We start from the raw sequence: 16,812 nt of genomic DNA on the forward strand, positions 1-16,812 counted from the left end.
CAATCCTGGAACTACAACCACCAAGAGCTCGGCTTAAAAGGGGTTGTGTTATGTAGATAAATCTAATTTACTGTAGAGAGAGAGAAGTTATGCAACATTCTAACATACTTGGGCCCCATGCAGACGGCCGAGCCCGTAATCACAGCCCGCAGGCACGGCCGCCCTCATTTTTGGGCCGTGCTCCCATACAAAGTATGGGAGCACGGCCCGTAAAATGCGAAAAAAACAGACATGATCCATAATTCCCGGCACAGTTTTACGGCACGGACACCCATCCGTAGTGATATGGAAAGGTGTCCGTAAAGATTCTCATTCAGTTCGCGGTCGTGTGCATGGGGCCTTAGTGTTTCAGATCTGACATTATTTATTTATCACTTTTTGAATTGAATTACTAAAAATAAATTCACTTTTTGATGCTATTCATTGAGAAGGACTGGTGTGTGCAGTTCCCAGAGCTGGAATCCACGTTTATCAGATATTTTTGGCATAAATGTCTAAGGTGTGAATACTCCTATAAGGCCAGAATCACACACAGTTTTGATGCAGTTTTTGGCTCCGTTTTTTGAGCCAAAGCCAGAAGGGCATCCAAAAGGAAGAAACGGTACGAAGCAAAGACTGATGAGCCTCATTTCTTTTTGTCCACGTCTGTGTTTGGCTCAAACAACTAAGCCAAAAAACTGCATTGAAACTGTGTGTTCCTGGCCTAATGCAGGTTCCTAAGGGCAACTTTTTTTTGAGACACTGTATTCAGTCCTACACAAGGCCCATATACAGATTCTTATTTTGGCTTCTGTCAAAAAATGGAAACTATTATGACCCACTGAAGTTACAGGTCTAATACCAGGCAGGGTTGTCACGATACCAGAATTTGGACTTCGATACCTTGTGTAGTATTGAGATTCTCCATACCAAAACAATACTTTGCCAAAACTAATAATAATGAAAAAAGTTCTTCCGTTTTCTGATGTGAGGCGCGAGGTGTGATGAAGTTTGAACCTCCATGTGCCTCACATTAATAGTAATTAACCCCATCATGTACCACAGTCATAATGGACAACATTGAGTTAAATTGTGAGGTACATGATGGGGTTAATTACGTATGTGAGGCACATGGAGGTTCAAAATTCATAACTCCTCGTGCCTCACATTAATAAGTGAAAGAAAGTAGTTTTTATTTAGAGCGTACACGTCATAAATGACGCTATGGATTTGTTATTACGGTCGTGACGATACCGAATATGTTTATTTTATGTATTGAGACTTTTATTTTAATGTTTATTGTAAAAAAATATATATATATTTTTTTTTTAAATAAGAAATTTCTTAATTTAACTTTTTACTTTTTATATATTTTTTATTTTTAAACTTTAATGTACTGGAATATTTTTATATACTGATAGTACACAGGCAGTTGTTAGGACATACCTAAGCATGCCCGAACAGGAAATATGGTTAGACAGCCCTGGGGTCCTTCAATGGGCCCTGGGCTGTCCGCCCATATATGGTATGTCCCTCGATCATGTGACAGGGATTCCCTGTGATGCAATCCAAGGGGCATCCCGCTTCTCATTTTCTCCTTGAATGCTGCGGTCCGCTTTGATCGCTGCATTCAAGGGAATATCGGCGGAGATACGTTTTCACTAATCTACTCGGATAGACCGTGGCTACGGCTGTGTAATACAGCCTTTGCCCCGCACCTGACAAACCGTGCATGCGAACATGGTGCTTTGCAGTGCGCCCGCCATGTTCTCTGTCATCAGTGCAGCTCCCGCCACATTACCTCATGCTGACCGCACACGCGCACTTGTCGGGGGCGATGGCTGTATTACACAGCTGCAACCCAGGCCTGACTAAATTCATGTGTTAGAATACTAAGCTGTGTGGCCGCACAGCTTAGTATCGCAATACATGAATTAACGGTATCGAACCGTTTGAGTGCACGGCATCGAAATAGTATTGTTCCGATGCATCGTGCAACCTGAATGCCATTAGTGCATCTGTTTTGGTGTCCCTGTAACAGTGACCGCCATAGAATGTCAGCTGCTTAGATTTGTCATGTGGACATTGACGTTCAACCTGATTACCTCCAAAATACACGTATGGGGGGAGGATACTGCATTCCGTTTACTTCACACACTTTTTTTTATGTGGAATTTTTTGGGCCCAAAAAAACTTCTAACGTTTTTTAGCAAAAAGGTTCATTCATTTTTGCTGGCAATTTATTTACATAGTTTATTACCTGCGTCTTTTTTTTTTTTTAATGTGTCGCAAAGTACATTGCCGTTTTTTTTATAAGAGGAAAAAAACCTATGCGGGTCTAAGGGAGAAAAACACCACTAAGGGCCTGTTCACATCACTGTTCGCTTTCCGTTCTGGGGTTCCGTCTGAGGTTTCCGTCGGGTGAACCCTGCAACAGAAAGTGAAACCACAGCTTCTGTTTCAGTTACCACTGATATCAATGGTGACGGAAACATTGCTAATGGTTTCCGTTCATCACCATTCCGACAGATTTCCGTTTTTCCGACAATAGCGCAGTCGACTCCGCTATTGATTTCGTCGTTAAAACGGAAACCTGCCGGAATGGTGATGAACAGAAACCATTAGCAATGTTTCCGTCACCATTGATATCAATAGTGACGGAAACAGAAGCTGTGGTCTCAGTTTGACTTTCCGTTGTGGGGTTCATCCGACGGAAACCCTGACGGAACCCCGGAACGATAATGTGAACAGGCCCTAACATGGCATTTTTTCTAATCATTCTTTTTGTGTAGTTACCCTTTTTTTTATGTTTGTTTTTTTTTTTGTTTTTAGTTCACATTGGCTGAACTGTAAAAGAAAAAAAAAATGCTGGATACTGTTCTCGGCTTGTTCTCAAAAGTTTCTTTGCTCTCAGGATATGCTGTGAAATTTCTGCAACAGAAAATCTGTAGCGGAATCTTAAAATAAAATAAAAAAATGCTGGTAAATCTGTCGCAGAAGACCGCAGCAAATAGTAAGTTTTTGTTTTTTTTGCTGTGCGTATTGCTGCGGAAATGCGTTTTACCAGCGCGTTTACTATTAGTATATGGTCACGCGGCTTATTTTCAGGCAATGTTGGAGCATAAACACCATTTTACGCTCAAAACAATACACGAAGTCTAAAACGCAACCTCTCCGCACAGAATACGCAGCATAAATTGACATGCAGAACGCTTTCCACACGACTATTTTGCGGGTTTTTTTTTTATCTGCAGCGTGTGGCTGAGATTTGCTAAATATCATTCTCGTTGCTGCTACGGTAAATGATGCAGAATTTCCGCTTAGAATTCCGCAGTGTTTACGCCACGTGGGAATCCAGCCTAAAGTCTTCAGCATATTAACACCCAGAAGGGGAAAAAAAAAAAATCTGTTCTGTCGCATTTCACACTATGGGGTGACACACGCTACATACATCGGGTGCTCACAATTGGGGCTAATGTGAAACCAAATTACCGTCCACGTTCAAACCACCTCGGGTGGCGGTAGTTACGATGATGGGTTGGAGCGCAGTGACCAGGATTTATACATGGTATGTGGGAGTTTAGGACATAAGGCTGATCAGTGGGGTCCAGAGAGGATCCTGACCATTAAAGGGGTTTCCCACCATTAGCATTGATGAGATGTGTTGCAATTCCTGACAGTTCTGGGTTGGGCGTGGTAAAGGCCATGTGCTGCCCCTTATTATAGGTGTTGAGGGTCCAAGCGGTCAGATCCCAATAATCAGACATTGATGGTGTCATTTTAATGCGAAAGTTGGATGTGTGGTCACCGGCCATTGAAATAACGAAGTACCACAGGTTATTTAGATCGAAGATGCAAAAATGTTGCTCTTTTCATGTTAAAATGGTATTTTTACAAGGGTTAGTCCATTTTATTTTAAGTGAACGTTAATTCGGTAAAATCTCTGAGTACATGTTCTGGGATGAAATCTACACTAAAATGGTGACGGAACCTGCGCCCCTGACGGACTCGGACTCGGTATGTACTGCACAGTCACCATTTTATATTCCAGCCACAGCGTAAGAGGGGTGGAGCCACGGGCAGCCATGTGACCCGTGTCACAACGCTGAGCGGTCACGTGGTGTTGTTGGGCGCATCTTTCCTTTGTACCGCGGTACGGTCGGATGTGACGTCATATTTCCGCGCCCGGGGAGCGACGAGTTGTCTGCGCTCTCATGGGGAAGAAGACGCGGGCGGCCTCAGGCCGGAGACCAATTCTACAACTATCGCCTCCGGGACCCCGAGCAGCCGCTGTACGGGAAGAGGCCGGCTCTGGATCGGAAGGTGAGGCGCTCCGCTGTTCTTGTATGGCGGTGTGGGGCCGGGTGTAGATGGGTGAGGTGTAGGCCCTAGCACTGACCGGTGTGTAGTCACAAATCTCTGTACCGGCTGCCTGGAAGCCGTCACCAGTCACACCACTGCAGGAGCCGGCCTGTCATGTCCAGGGGGCATTGTACCACTTCACTCGGATATGCCATGAATGTTGGGGGTTGTGGTGCTTCTCCAACTCCTATTTGACAGGCTGACAATGCGAAAGAAGTAACGCACCTCAGAATTGCGCGGCGCCCTCTATGTGGCACCGTTTTTCTTGTTCAGGACCCGTTTAGCTATAAAGGCTCTGTCCACGTTTACGTTCTTATTTCCGTTTTTCTGTCCCGTCTTAGGGACAGAAAACGGAAAATCGCCGCGAGGTCATATGCGTCACGTGACTGATACCAGCAGACCCCATTGACTTTAATGGTGTCCGTCATTTTACTGGAAAAAATACCAGAGAGTCGTGTCGTCTCCCCCCGTAGGAACACTTAATTTTAAATACCTGGTGGTCCTTTCTCTACGAGGGTCCTAATAATGGAAAATAGAATATTGTCAGGTTGACCCCTCCGCTTGTACCATCTCATGGCGGCAGAGTCTCTACGGGTCACTATTATCGAGTTATAGGCACGTTGTGCAGCACCGCAATCTCCCCTACCAGTGATGCTTCTAGAAGACACCTGCGTAATACGACCTGCATTGAAACATGCCTCCGTTTTTTTGTTTTTTTTTCTTCTCTGTTCCCTACTAAAGCTGCTATCGGATTTCTGCCAATGTCAGGTCACTGCCCTCTGCTAACAAGACGGCAGTAGGATTTTGACTTTATCTTTGGATGTGACTGGAGAAGAAAACCGCGTAATCCGTACAAAATAGAATGTTCGTGAATTAACTTAAAGCAGAAGTAAACTTTAAAAAAAAAAAACTTTTGACATATATATAGTGACCAGTCAGAAGTTTTGATTTGGTGGGGATCCGCATACTGAGACCCCCACCGATCACTAAAACAAAGCAGCAGTGGCGCTCAGGCGAGCGCTGTGCTGCTTCGTTTCTGATCGGCTTTCCTCTGAGCCTTGTATGGGCGGAGTCCAGACCCCGCTCGCTTGGCTTTCCGAGGATCAAAACTTCTGACATGTCAAGTTTTTAAAAAGTTTATTTACCCTTTAACGTTATAAAGTGCTATTGAGAAACGTGTTCCTTTAACTCCATCTTTTTACCAAAACTAGGACGCAATACCCATTTTGGATCTAATCCTAGTAAATATTATGGGTGGCAAAGGCTCCACGCTGGAGTTACAGGATAGAAGTTTCTGTGTCGTTATTTTCTAGCTATAAATCTGGGGGCTGCCAGTCAACCTTGGGCATCCATTGATTGAGGGTGGCATCAATGGGCCATGTGGGCTACACCTCAGTATGTAGCTGACCACACACGTCAATATAACATCAGGCCAGCTTTATACACCAAGTCCCTAATCTTGTATCCGATCCCCACCAGATGATGCGGACTCTCAGAAAGCACTAGGTCCTCCGGCCGCGGCGATGGTGACAGAAGTGCAGGCCGCAGTGGTGAAACCTACAGGTAAGACACAGACACATCAGATTCTTAGTTTTGCGCTGCCTCTCAGGTGGGGATTGTGACGTCTTTCTCCTTCCACAGGTGGATTGTGTCTGCTTGGAGCCTACACCGACAGTGACGACGAGGATGGAGACACGACTGACAAACCTGTATCTAACGCAAAAGGAAATGTTTCAACCGATATCGATAGCACCTTGGCCAATTTCCTTGCGGTAAGGAGCGATAATCAATCCTTCAGTAGTAGTCGTAAGATAGCCGCATACTTGAAAGATCTTGTTCGTCCGAGCATGTTTTTAGGGGTTTTTTTTATGGGGAGAGGAGAATAAACTGCTGCCGGACACCTCCCCTGAATGATTAAAGGATCGGCTGGTTGAAATTCAACATTTCTGATCATTCTTTCTCCGAACATCTGCTGTCGTGGTAGTCAGAAGACCCCTCATACACATTAGATAGTGTGGAGAGTGACCAGGCACGTGTTGCCACCTTTACTTGCTATTCCCATTCTTGCAGTTTGTTCCAACCATTAAGACCCAAACGCAGGTTATCAAGATCTGTCAGTGAATGGAAACTCTAGTTGACATTCATAAGCTAAAAACCTGTGCAGACCTGAAACTTCGTACAGCTGAGGGTTTCCCACAATGGTATCCAGTCTATTCTCTTCTGTAAGATGAGAACGTCAGCAGCTCAAATCTCTCCAGTCCTAATAGTTTGCTACAATGTATCAGTGCAGTTAACCACTATCAGCCTAGGGGCCTAGTTGTTTATCTAAAGGAGAATTGTCTAGATTGATACTGTTGCAAAGTCTCTACTGTGTCTAATGTTAGGTCTGACCTCATGCGGATAAATTATGACCCCATGCCCCCGACTGTCCGTCCTGGGGCCGCAAATCCAGGCCACATATACTCACGCCCAGTCATTTCACTGTCCGGATTTGCGGCTTCACAAACTGGAGACATCATTTTTTTTTGTTATTTTTTGCGGATCAGTGGCTTCTGACGACACACGGATGCACAACAAAAGTTTTTTGCCGACAAATGGACCGCAACGGACCAGTGTTTTTGCGGCCCCCAAAACCACTACGGTTGTGTGCATGAGAACTTTATTCACACGAGCATGTTCAGTCCATGATATACGGACTGTATCTCGGCAGTATTTCCCGGACCGGACACACTGCAGGGAGCCGGGCTCCCCGTATTATAGTTCTAGGTGTCACTTCCTCGCTGCGAGAAAACTGTCCCGTACTGTAATCATGTTTTCAGTACAGGACAGTTGTCCCGCAGAGAGGCAGGGACTCCTGGCATCATACGTAACGTTCCTCACTGCAATGTGTTCGGTTCGGGAAATACTGCTGACATACGGTCCATATATCACGGACCGAACACGCTGGTGTGAATCCGGCCTTAGTCAAATTTTGCTGTTTTTCCTCAGGAAATTGATGCGATTACCGCCCCTCCCCCTCCTGATGGAAACTCTACATCTGCTGTCCCCCCACCGACTCCTCCAAAACCAGATCCAAAGGATTCTCATGGGTCAACTGCTGCTCTGCACAATGGATCCGATCCGAATGCTACAGGAGAAGCGTGGCATTATGACACGCAGTGTTCCCTAGCTGGAGGTGAGTGAGCGCTCACACAGATCTGACCAACTTAAGGGGAAATCTAACATGACGTGTTCATGAATCGTCCGTACTTCTGTTTTAGTTGGAGTGGAAATGGGAGATTGGCAGGAAGCGTGGGATGAAAATACCGGATGTTACTACTACTGGAACATTCAGACCAATGAAGTCACGTGGGAGCTGCCGCAATGCCTGGCGTCACAGGTGCAAAATGCGCAAGGATATGGCAGCAGGTAAGGCGCTCGTACGAAGAAGTGTCACTCCTATTGCGGTTTTGATAGGTTGTAATAGATGATCATTGATTTACAGTGTGGAGGCTCCAGTGCTGTCAGTGGCAGCTTCAACTAATTCATTCCCAGAAACCAAAAAAGAAGCTGCAGAGGCGGCGGCGGCGATCTCCAGTGTTATCAACGTGCCAGTGCTTGCGAAGAGAGAGCCAAAGAAGGTACGGTCACGTCAGTTAACTTCACATAGTCTTATATGGTGCCTATAGCTGGAGACTGGATTATGAGGCGGCCTCATCCATGAAGCGTTTGCTGAGGGACCACAGCACACATGTTCATAAGCATATGACACGTTGCATTGTGGCCCCTTAATGGGCACTATTGGGGTGGATTTGAAGGGGTTGTTGCGTTTCTTTTCCTTGTTATAAAAGTAAGTTAGATGGGGGGGTCGTCGGTTGTTTGGGTTGTCGAGAACGACAGTCCCGAGAATGCGTTGTTCCTCTCCATAGAAATGAATTGGAGCATCGAAAAAACAGCTAAATGTGCCCATCAGCTGTTACTGACAGTCCCTGGATTTAGGTTCTTGTATTAAGAGAGTGTGTGGTATTTTCTTTTTGTGTTTTGTCATGTTCCTCCCCCCCCCCCCTCCCTCTTCTAGGAAGTCAACGAAGCCATTCAGGCCCTATCCAACAAGGAAGAAGAGAAAGTCGGAGTGGCTGCGTCGCTCCTGGCCCCCCTATTGCCAGATGAGGTGAAGGAAGAAGAGGAACGCTGGCGGAAGAAGGTCATCTGTAAAGAAGATGTGGTGGAAGCGGCCTCCGAGGACGAGGAGGATATGGCCACTGCCTGTGCCGATGGTGAACCTGCTGTGGACGACCAGGGTCAGGATGACATCTGTAGCACCGTCCAGTCTGGAGAGAGCGAAGAAGAGATGGAGGAGCAGGACACCTCGGAGCTGGAACGGGTGTTGGAAAGAAAAAGGGTTTGCGATTCCTTCCTTCTATCTTCTGTCCCTGAGCATTGTGTGCATGACAATTATGAGCTACTAATAAATGTGAGAGGATCTCCTGTGAAATGACTCTCAAATACTAGTTTTTCAGTTAATTTGCAGGACTTTTAAGATTTTTATTTTTTTTAAGTGTAATACTATAAGATTCTGTTAATGGGTAAATGAAGCATTGCCTGGAAGAAGCAGGTCCTTTAACAGGCACATAACTTGCTTCATTATGATTGGCTGTTACAAAATGATTGACAAGGGAAAAGGGAGGGGTCTGTGCAGGGGAGGGCGTGCTTGAGACACAAGGGGGTGGAGCATGACCAAGCAAACCAGAAGGGCTGTGTGAAAAATTGTGTCATGGACATGACACCCGGAACTCAATTGGTCACTACTAACATGGTCTATCAAAGAAAACCGGTCTGCTCTTCTAACATATCCGTTTTAGTTCCTCTTTTATTCCTCCTGGAAATGTATGAATAAATTGTAACTGACCGGTCCTCTTTGAGATCGTCTTGTTTTGCTTAGGCTACACCTCCTTATTTTAGTATCGTGTATTTTCAAACCGATTCACTAGTAACCAGAGACATCATTGTGTTTTGTCATTGAATATATAGGCTGTATTCCCTTCCATATTGATACAACCTACATGTTGATAGTGTCATTACTGTGGATTGGCTTCCCCGTGGATCATTGGGGTGACTCCTCTTTTTGTTTCCCACACCAGGCTGAGCTGAGAGCACTGGAGGAGGGAGACGTGAGTGTGTCGGGATCCAGTCCACGTTCAGATTTCAGTCAGTCTGATGAAGCTCAAAAGGTCAAACCTCCTCCCAGCAAGTGGAAAGTTTTTGTTCCTATAGCCAGCCCGACCTCCAGCCACAGCTCCAGCAAAACGGGGCGAGAAACACCTGAAACAGGTGAGTGCGTTAAATCCTAAAAGTTCATTTACATTCAACATTCGAGTCGCTGCAGAAAGTTTTAGGTCATTTTGGGTTGTCATTTTTTTTTTTAAGAAATGGGGGCTGAAGCTGCAGAGTGTCCAGCTCCTACGAAGGAGCCCGAGAGTGAGTGTGTGAAGGTGAAGCTGCCTCCAAAGCCTGCGCTCGAAGAAGAAGAAAATGCTGATGATCTGAAGGTAATGTCAGTTTGTCCTAATGGATCTGTGCGGTGCAGTTTAGGGTTTTGACATTATGGTATCTCAAACCAACAAGGGGGTTTTCCCATTTTATAATGTGGTGGCATATTGGGGGGGGATTTTCCTCCACCGATCAGTGTGGAAAGCCATTGCAAAGCCAGAGCAGCTATTTGCTTTGGCGGACTCTGCACGACCATGTATTGCCTGGTCGCCCATTTAAATGGCCAGCAAGTGTTCAACTGCAGGGGAAATTAGTGGCTGCACGGAGCTCTCCTTGGCCACAGCAGCTGATTTCTGAGGGTTGGAGAAGCTGGACTGTGGCTGGGGCAGTTACGTTCTATGAAGGGGGACTCACATGGGACTTCCCCTTTAAATGAGTTTAATGCAAAAATCCTAATAAATGTCACATGGTTTCTTAAAGGCGTTCACTCATGACCACGCGTTTTGCAAATGAAGCCAGTCCGGCTTCGGAAACCCCCAGCGATCCACTATAATTGGGGGAAGGTGCCGCCAGCCAGACATTGACGGGCTGCGTCTGCTTTGCTTGTTGCTCATAGAGGAGATGCCTGAGCGGTGAACCCCTCTCCATGATGTCTATATGTCGTAGCGAGACATCAACTTTAAAGGGGCTATCCTGGAGTTTAAGATGCTTTTCATCCGCCCTAATGCGGAGAGCGCCAAAACGTAATGTCGTTGTGGGAGGAGCATGTTCTTTTTCTTTTAATCCTAATTCTTAAAAACCTTCCAGTTCCAGATTGGAGAACTTGCTAACAGCCTTATCAGTAAATTGGAATTTTTGGGCATCAACAGACAGAACGTGTCCAATTTCCACGTCCTCCTCTTTCAAACTGAGGTAAGTGAATTTGCAGCATTTCCCTTTACAGCACTTTTCGGCGTTGCCAGTGTTTTAAATTAATTCTCTGCTGTTTTTGATGCTTTAAGACTCGGATCTCAGATTGGCGGGAAGGGGCCCTCAGCGGAAGCTACTTGAAACGCAAACTTCAAGACGCATCAGAACAAATAAAACACTATGAAATTAACGCCACTCCTAAAGGCTGGTCCTGCCACTGGGACAGGTACGAATCTTCCCCAATTTTCACCTTTCACATCTCAAACATGACTTGTGACATCACCACCTGACCTCGTGACCTCATCTGTCTGGAGACTGAACGCGGCTGAAATGTAGTTTCTGGGGCACAATGAGCGCTTGGGCCTGCAAATTGGAGAAACTTAAAAGTTATATAAGTGTATGCATAGTGTTCATGTAAGGAGGTTCCTGATTGGACGGAAAGTTGGTTAGAACTCATTCAATGTGCTGAGTGCTCTGCTCTGGGAGGGGAATGGGGGGAAGCGCATGCGAGAGCTCTGTGACCTTTTCAGGATTTCTGGAACCCTTCATTTTCCTGTGTAACATCGGTGAAGTTTCCACAAGCTTCATGGTGCCAAGTGTCAACGAAGAACAGGATTCTGTCTCTCCTGACGCAGGTCAGACCGAATTATTTTTTTACATTTGTCTTATTTATTTTGCCTTTTTTTGTTTTGTTTTTTTGTTAACTTTTTGTTTTTTGTATTCTATGATTATTGAAGATCTTTGCTCTTTATCTTTCAGCTCTAAGAAAATAGACACAATTACCTAGTTTGTCTCAATGAGTGGAGCTATTAGAGGATGTCATATATTTGAGCTTGACATTCCCAGAGTGATGCTTGCATCGTTCTCCAATGTTTAATCCCCCTCCCCTGTACTCTTGAATTGGTAACGTCTAAGACTTGCCCCTTTATTCGCAAAGTTTGTTAACATTACCCTGCAAGCAGATGACGTCCTCCTCGTAGGATGGATTTAACTTTTTTTTTTTTTTTTTTTCGTTTAATTTCACATCTATTTGTTGGGTTTCCCCCCCTGTCCGCTGGAATCAGCCACAGGGGAAGGGACCTAATGAGAATACGAATGCACAGAAGGCGGAAACTTACAATCTTTTTCTGTTTTTGTGATTCAGGGATCATAGACGTTATTTCTATGTTAACGACATCTCAGGAGAGTCACAATGGGAGTTCCCTGATGTGGAAGAGGAGGGGTCGGCACCCAAAAATAAATCCGAAGCAGCCTCTAAACTGGCTGAAAGGGACAAAATCCCAGGTGCCCCAGCTCTTCCTCCGGCACCGCCAGCATCTTTAGCAGGTAATTCGGATTAGGAAATTTACAGGCAAGTGATAATGATGCCACTAAACGATACCTCTAGAGCCTTGACTTCATATTGCATGTCACCCATGAATTTGCCCATGGAGGCTAAACCTTAAAAGGGTGTTCGTGTCATTCAATAATTGCTATTCTTTGTATAATGTAAAGTTTTTTACAATTTTCCTATATACTCTCTGTATCAATACCTCAGTCTATAGGATCTCTGCTTGCTGTCATTCAATAGGAGTCTTCATTGTTTGAGGATAAAGTCACTTGTGGTGATAACATGAAAATGTCATATTGTTTCTCTTCTAGAATCCGTCTCTACTAAACCTTCAGTGGCAGCTAATGTGCCAGTTTCTCAATATTGGGAGTTAGTGCAGCCACCGTTGCCTTTAGAAGTACCTCTTCCACCACCGCCACCTCCTCCGGAGTCACCCCCTCCTCCTCCCCCTCCTCCTCCTCCCCCTCCACCACCACCCCCTTCCTCCCCACCCCCTACTCCCCCAATGGACGAAGACGAGATTGAAGAGGTTGAAATGGAAGATGAAGACAGTGAGGAACCTCCGGTCCCAGGAACAGAAGCTAATCTCATGAAATGTGAGGTCCCAGCAGCTAAGGTGAGGAGGCGCAAGATTTTAAAGGGACCACCACTCGTCTATGGGCTTTGTCTGGTTTTGCAGCTTCTCCCCATTCAAGTTCCTGTATCATCATCTTGTGTCTGTATTCTAGGCAAAAGCTGAACCAGCAACATCGGGAAGAGTCTCCAAGAGGAAGGCCACTGATATTTTCGGAGAGCAGTCCGTATCTATTGGAAGTTGTCCGGTTCTCTACACTCAGCAGTCCATCTCAGCAGGTCTGGTGTTGTGTATTATTTTATAGGGGAATTCTTTCTATCTACCACAATTTTTAATACTGCAATTTTTTTCCACTTTTAACATTTCCAATTTACTGCCATTCCAGCTCCGGTTATGGCTGCCATGAGCATCTCCGCCAATTACATGGGACTTCCCCTACAAGTCCCTTCTCCTGTTGTGATGAGCAGCATAGACTATACCATTCCGAGCAGCAATATGGTTCCCGCCATTCAGCATGCGTTGCCACACGCATCTTTGCCCACTTCTACAGCTCCAGAGCAGCAGATTTCATCACCCCAAATTCAGGCACCTGCAAGCAAACCACCGCCCGCCGAGAAGCTGAAAAAGAGCAAAAAACTAAAGGTAAATCTGATGGTCCTGTAATTACATGAATTTTTCAAATAGATACACGCCGGCGGTCAGCGGTTATTGCCTGGGAAGCTGCATAAATCTCACCTGCAGTGGAAATGTCATAGTATATGTTATAGCCGGAGCGCCCCAAAAAAGCAAATGGACAGGGGTTGTTTTCACGAAACAACCGCCTTTAAAACACTCGTCGATTAAAATTTCAATACGAACGGGTTTTAGAGTTTTATATCCACATCTGAGTTCTCAAGGGCACATTACTGGTAGTGAAACCCAATGGCGATCCCCAAAAATTGAGTTTTAAACCACTTTATCGTAAGGAAAGTAAGTGCCATGTTAGACCGTGGACACTGCACAACCCGTGTTAAAGAAAGAACTGTCCAATGTCCTGCTCTTCTTGGGGGGGGGGGGGGGGGGTGAGTCGTCTTTCACATATGACTGTCCATAAATGTTCTCAATGCCCATTCTCTGCAGGTGAAGAAGAGTAAGGTGAAAATGCCCTCCCTGGTCCAGAAGTGGCAGAACATTCAAAAGGAATTGGACGAGGAGGAGAATTCCAGCTCCAGCGATGAGGATCGCGGCGTCGTAAACCAGAAACGCATTGATGAATGGAAGATGCAGCAGTTTCACAGGTTTGTTTGCAATGCTATTATAATCTGTCTATGCATGAAATAGCCGTGTGGAATGTGCGCAGTGGTCATCACCTGAGTGCACGCGGTGTACAGACATACATTTTAGAGAATTAGATTTTATAGCATAATTCTGCTGCAGTGGGTCTTCAAATACTAGGCAAGTTTTAAATAGGTGGTAAATTGTACAGATGTAGCACAGATGAATCTGGGAGGCTGCAGTGTATGCAGATTGCCTTACCGCTCGGTTGAAGATGGTCGCTTTTATTTTTTTTAATGAAGCTGGTGTGGCTTCTGAAACCGCCGATGATCACCTATTATCACTGAGGGAGGTTGAGGCTAGCCTTGCGCTTTCCCCTGCAGGGGAACTGTAGTAGTACATGGTAGCCATTTAAATGGCCAAAGTTGGAGGCTCTCAGCTCTGGCCCATACGGGGGTGTCCTGAGCAGGGAGCCCTTCTGGGCCATTAATATAGACATATGTTAAGGGGTTGTCAACATTTATGGTATATCCATATGAAATGCATAAATGAAAGATGTAGGGGCCCATAGCGATAGAAAGGACAGGGGTCGGTTTTCCCCTTTTGCCTTCAAGGATCTGCAGGTCGTGTGTGCATCACTCTTCTTTGGCCTCTGTAGTGCCTTATAATGTGTTTGAGATCTGAAGTGGAACCCCCACCTATCAAACATTTATGGCATACACAAGTTGGAATACCCCTTTAAGACAGGTGTACTTTTAGTAGCTGTACCTTTTGATAACACAAAATGACAAACTCACTTCTGCTATTCAGATCACCGGTAAAGAGAAAAATCTCTGCTTTTAACCGCTCAACTGTTTAGCCACTAATGCTTTGATAATCCTGACATGGATCTGTACATTCTGGTGAAATTCATGATCTAATGGCTTCCCTCTCATTGTAGTGGCCTGGCGGGGAAGAACGCCAACTTTGAAGCCCTCCCTGCAGACTGGAGAGAGAGATTAAAGAGGAGGAAAACGGCTTCCGGCACGACCACCTGACCACTTTAGATCTTGGACGCTTGTCTCACAAATGATACTGTAAAAACAAAAAAACACTTTTCCTTCACCATGGTGTTCTTGTATTCAGTTCAAGGAATGTTGGTTTTTAGTAATTTCCCCAGATCACGTGTCTGAATGACTTTCACAAGCTCCGCTGCCAAGACCAGGACTTGTCTTTTTTGTTTTACTTCTCTTCCCTATGGCAACGTACATTCCTTCATTGTACCAGCCCCTTCCCCTAACCTGTGTCTTGTGAAGAATAGCAGGAGCGTCCGTATTAGAACAGGTCACCAGCGGTTACAAAACTACAACTCCGAACGCTACAGGTTAGCGACCCCCCTGTATTAGTACAAACACCCACAGGTTAAGATTGAAACAACGCACGGTTTTCATTTTACCGCACGGATTAGACCATGAACTCCTGCAAAAGGAAAGCACAAACTTAGGCCCCGTGCACACAACAGTATTTTCATCTATCCAGAGATACTGTCCGTAAATACGGTCCCTATTCCATCCATATATACGGATCCTTACAAAAAGGGAGGTTGCAAATGATGTCATCAACATGTTGCCTAGCAATGCTTCCGTAAATACAGACGGTTTACGGACGCACATCAGTAGCCATCCCTATTTACGGAAGCTTCCATAGACTTCTGTGGGAGAGTCCCTGCTGTAATTAGGCCTCATGCACACGACCGTATTCGCAAATACGGTTCCGTATTGCTTTATAGTCATCAGCAACGTACCCATTTCTGCTGAATGGTATCCGCAAATACGGTCCGTAGTGCATTCGTATATACGGATCCGGAAAAAAAAAAAGATGCCTGGTTGATGGGAAGTCCCCTTTTGTGTTGCTTAGCAACACTTCTGTATTTGCGGACGGCAATCCGTATTAGTGGACGCACCTCCGTAGCCATCCGCAATTTGGGCTTCCCCCCATAGACTTCTATGGAGGAGTCCGTGAAGCAATTGCAGACCAAGAACGGACATGTTCCATAATTCCCGGCACAGTTCTGCGGCACGGACACTCATCTGTAGCGATTCAGAAAGGTGTCCGCGCTCAATGGAAGTGAATGGGTCCGTTTTTTACGGTCGTGTGCATGGGGCCTTACTGACAAGAATAGGACGGGTTCTATGATTTATTTATTTTTTAGCACGGACACCCATCCGTAAAAATCCTCAAAGGTGTCCGTGGCCAATAGAAATGAATGGGTCCGTAATTACTGATGAAAAATACTGTCGTGTGCATGGGGCCTAACGATTCACCAGCGGGTTTGCGATCTGAAGAGATTGTCGTGACGCTGCAGACACGAAGAATCATTACAGCACTTTGTCAGTAGAGAATTGTGGTAAAGCAGCCCCGTCACCTACACACAGTCAATGCGACATCTATGGGGGATGCTCCAAGGAAACTTTTAGATTGTGGTCATTTGGGTTTGGGTCATAAACTGGCTGCCTTCTCTGTGTGTAGGTGACTGGTCTGCTGCAGAATGTGGATTCTCGTAGGGAGGTATTTATTTGAAAGGTATTCAGTTTCCTTTGCCTGTTCTGCCCCGTGACTCATGCGTCAAATGTAAATACATGTACAATAGTCTGAATGAACTGGATGTCACCATGATGAAGTGAACTGTTCTCTGTAAATGCTGTAAATATCAATAAAATGCATTTTTACCGAAGAAATAGACCGGTCTGCTCATGATTCTCTGTGATAGAGTTGTGCCGTAATTAATACCGTTAGGCATTGTTCACACCATGTATTTGTCTTATGTCAGATGTAGTTGTCTGTTGACCAAAAAATTCATACAGCTATATATAACGTATCCATAGGCTTCTATTGTGTAGACCTATGCCAAAGAATGTCCTTTGTGCCCCCCAAAAAAACTCAGATCGATAAGGCA

At 45.3% G+C, this 16,812-nt stretch overlaps 1 protein-coding gene across 1 annotated transcript; it reads left to right on the forward strand.

The window, feature by feature from the left end:
• Positions 1–4,109: 4,109 nt before the first annotated feature.
• Positions 4,110–16,594, forward strand: FNBP4 (formin binding protein 4). Its single transcript, XM_075837800.1, has 17 exons — positions 4,110–4,302; positions 5,821–5,904; positions 5,983–6,113; positions 7,330–7,516; positions 7,602–7,749; positions 7,826–7,961; positions 8,399–8,722; positions 9,462–9,651; positions 9,748–9,869; positions 10,618–10,722; positions 10,812–10,945; positions 11,864–12,045; positions 12,361–12,665; positions 12,778–12,901; positions 13,009–13,265; positions 13,743–13,900; positions 14,818–16,594. The coding sequence occupies exons 1-17, from the start codon at positions 4,194–4,196 to the stop codon at positions 14,912–14,914; spliced, it is 2,793 nt and encodes a 930-aa protein (XP_075693915.1). The 5' UTR covers positions 4,110–4,193; the 3' UTR covers positions 14,915–16,594.
• The last annotated feature ends 218 nt before the right edge of the window (positions 16,595–16,812 follow it).

Source organism: Rhinoderma darwinii, chromosome 9, assembly GCF_050947455.1.
Source record: "Rhinoderma darwinii isolate aRhiDar2 chromosome 9, aRhiDar2.hap1, whole genome shotgun sequence".
Classification (NCBI taxonomy): Eukaryota; Metazoa; Chordata; class Amphibia; order Anura; family Rhinodermatidae; genus Rhinoderma; species Rhinoderma darwinii.

What these genes read in the sequence shown, in the direction of transcription:
- FNBP4 (XM_075837800.1), top strand. Translation starts at nt 4,194, where the DNA reads ATGGGGAAGAAGACGCGGGCGGCCTCAGGCCGGAGACCAATTCTACAA. An exon ending in CGCAGTGGTGAAACCTACAG is followed by an intron (nt 5,905 to 5,982) that starts GTAAGACACAGA and finishes CTCCTTCCACAG; the next exon opens with GTGGATTGTGTCTGCTTGGA. An exon ending in GCGCAAGGATATGGCAGCAG is followed by an intron (nt 7,750 to 7,825) that starts GTAAGGCGCTCG and finishes ATTGATTTACAG; the next exon opens with TGTGGAGGCTCCAGTGCTGT.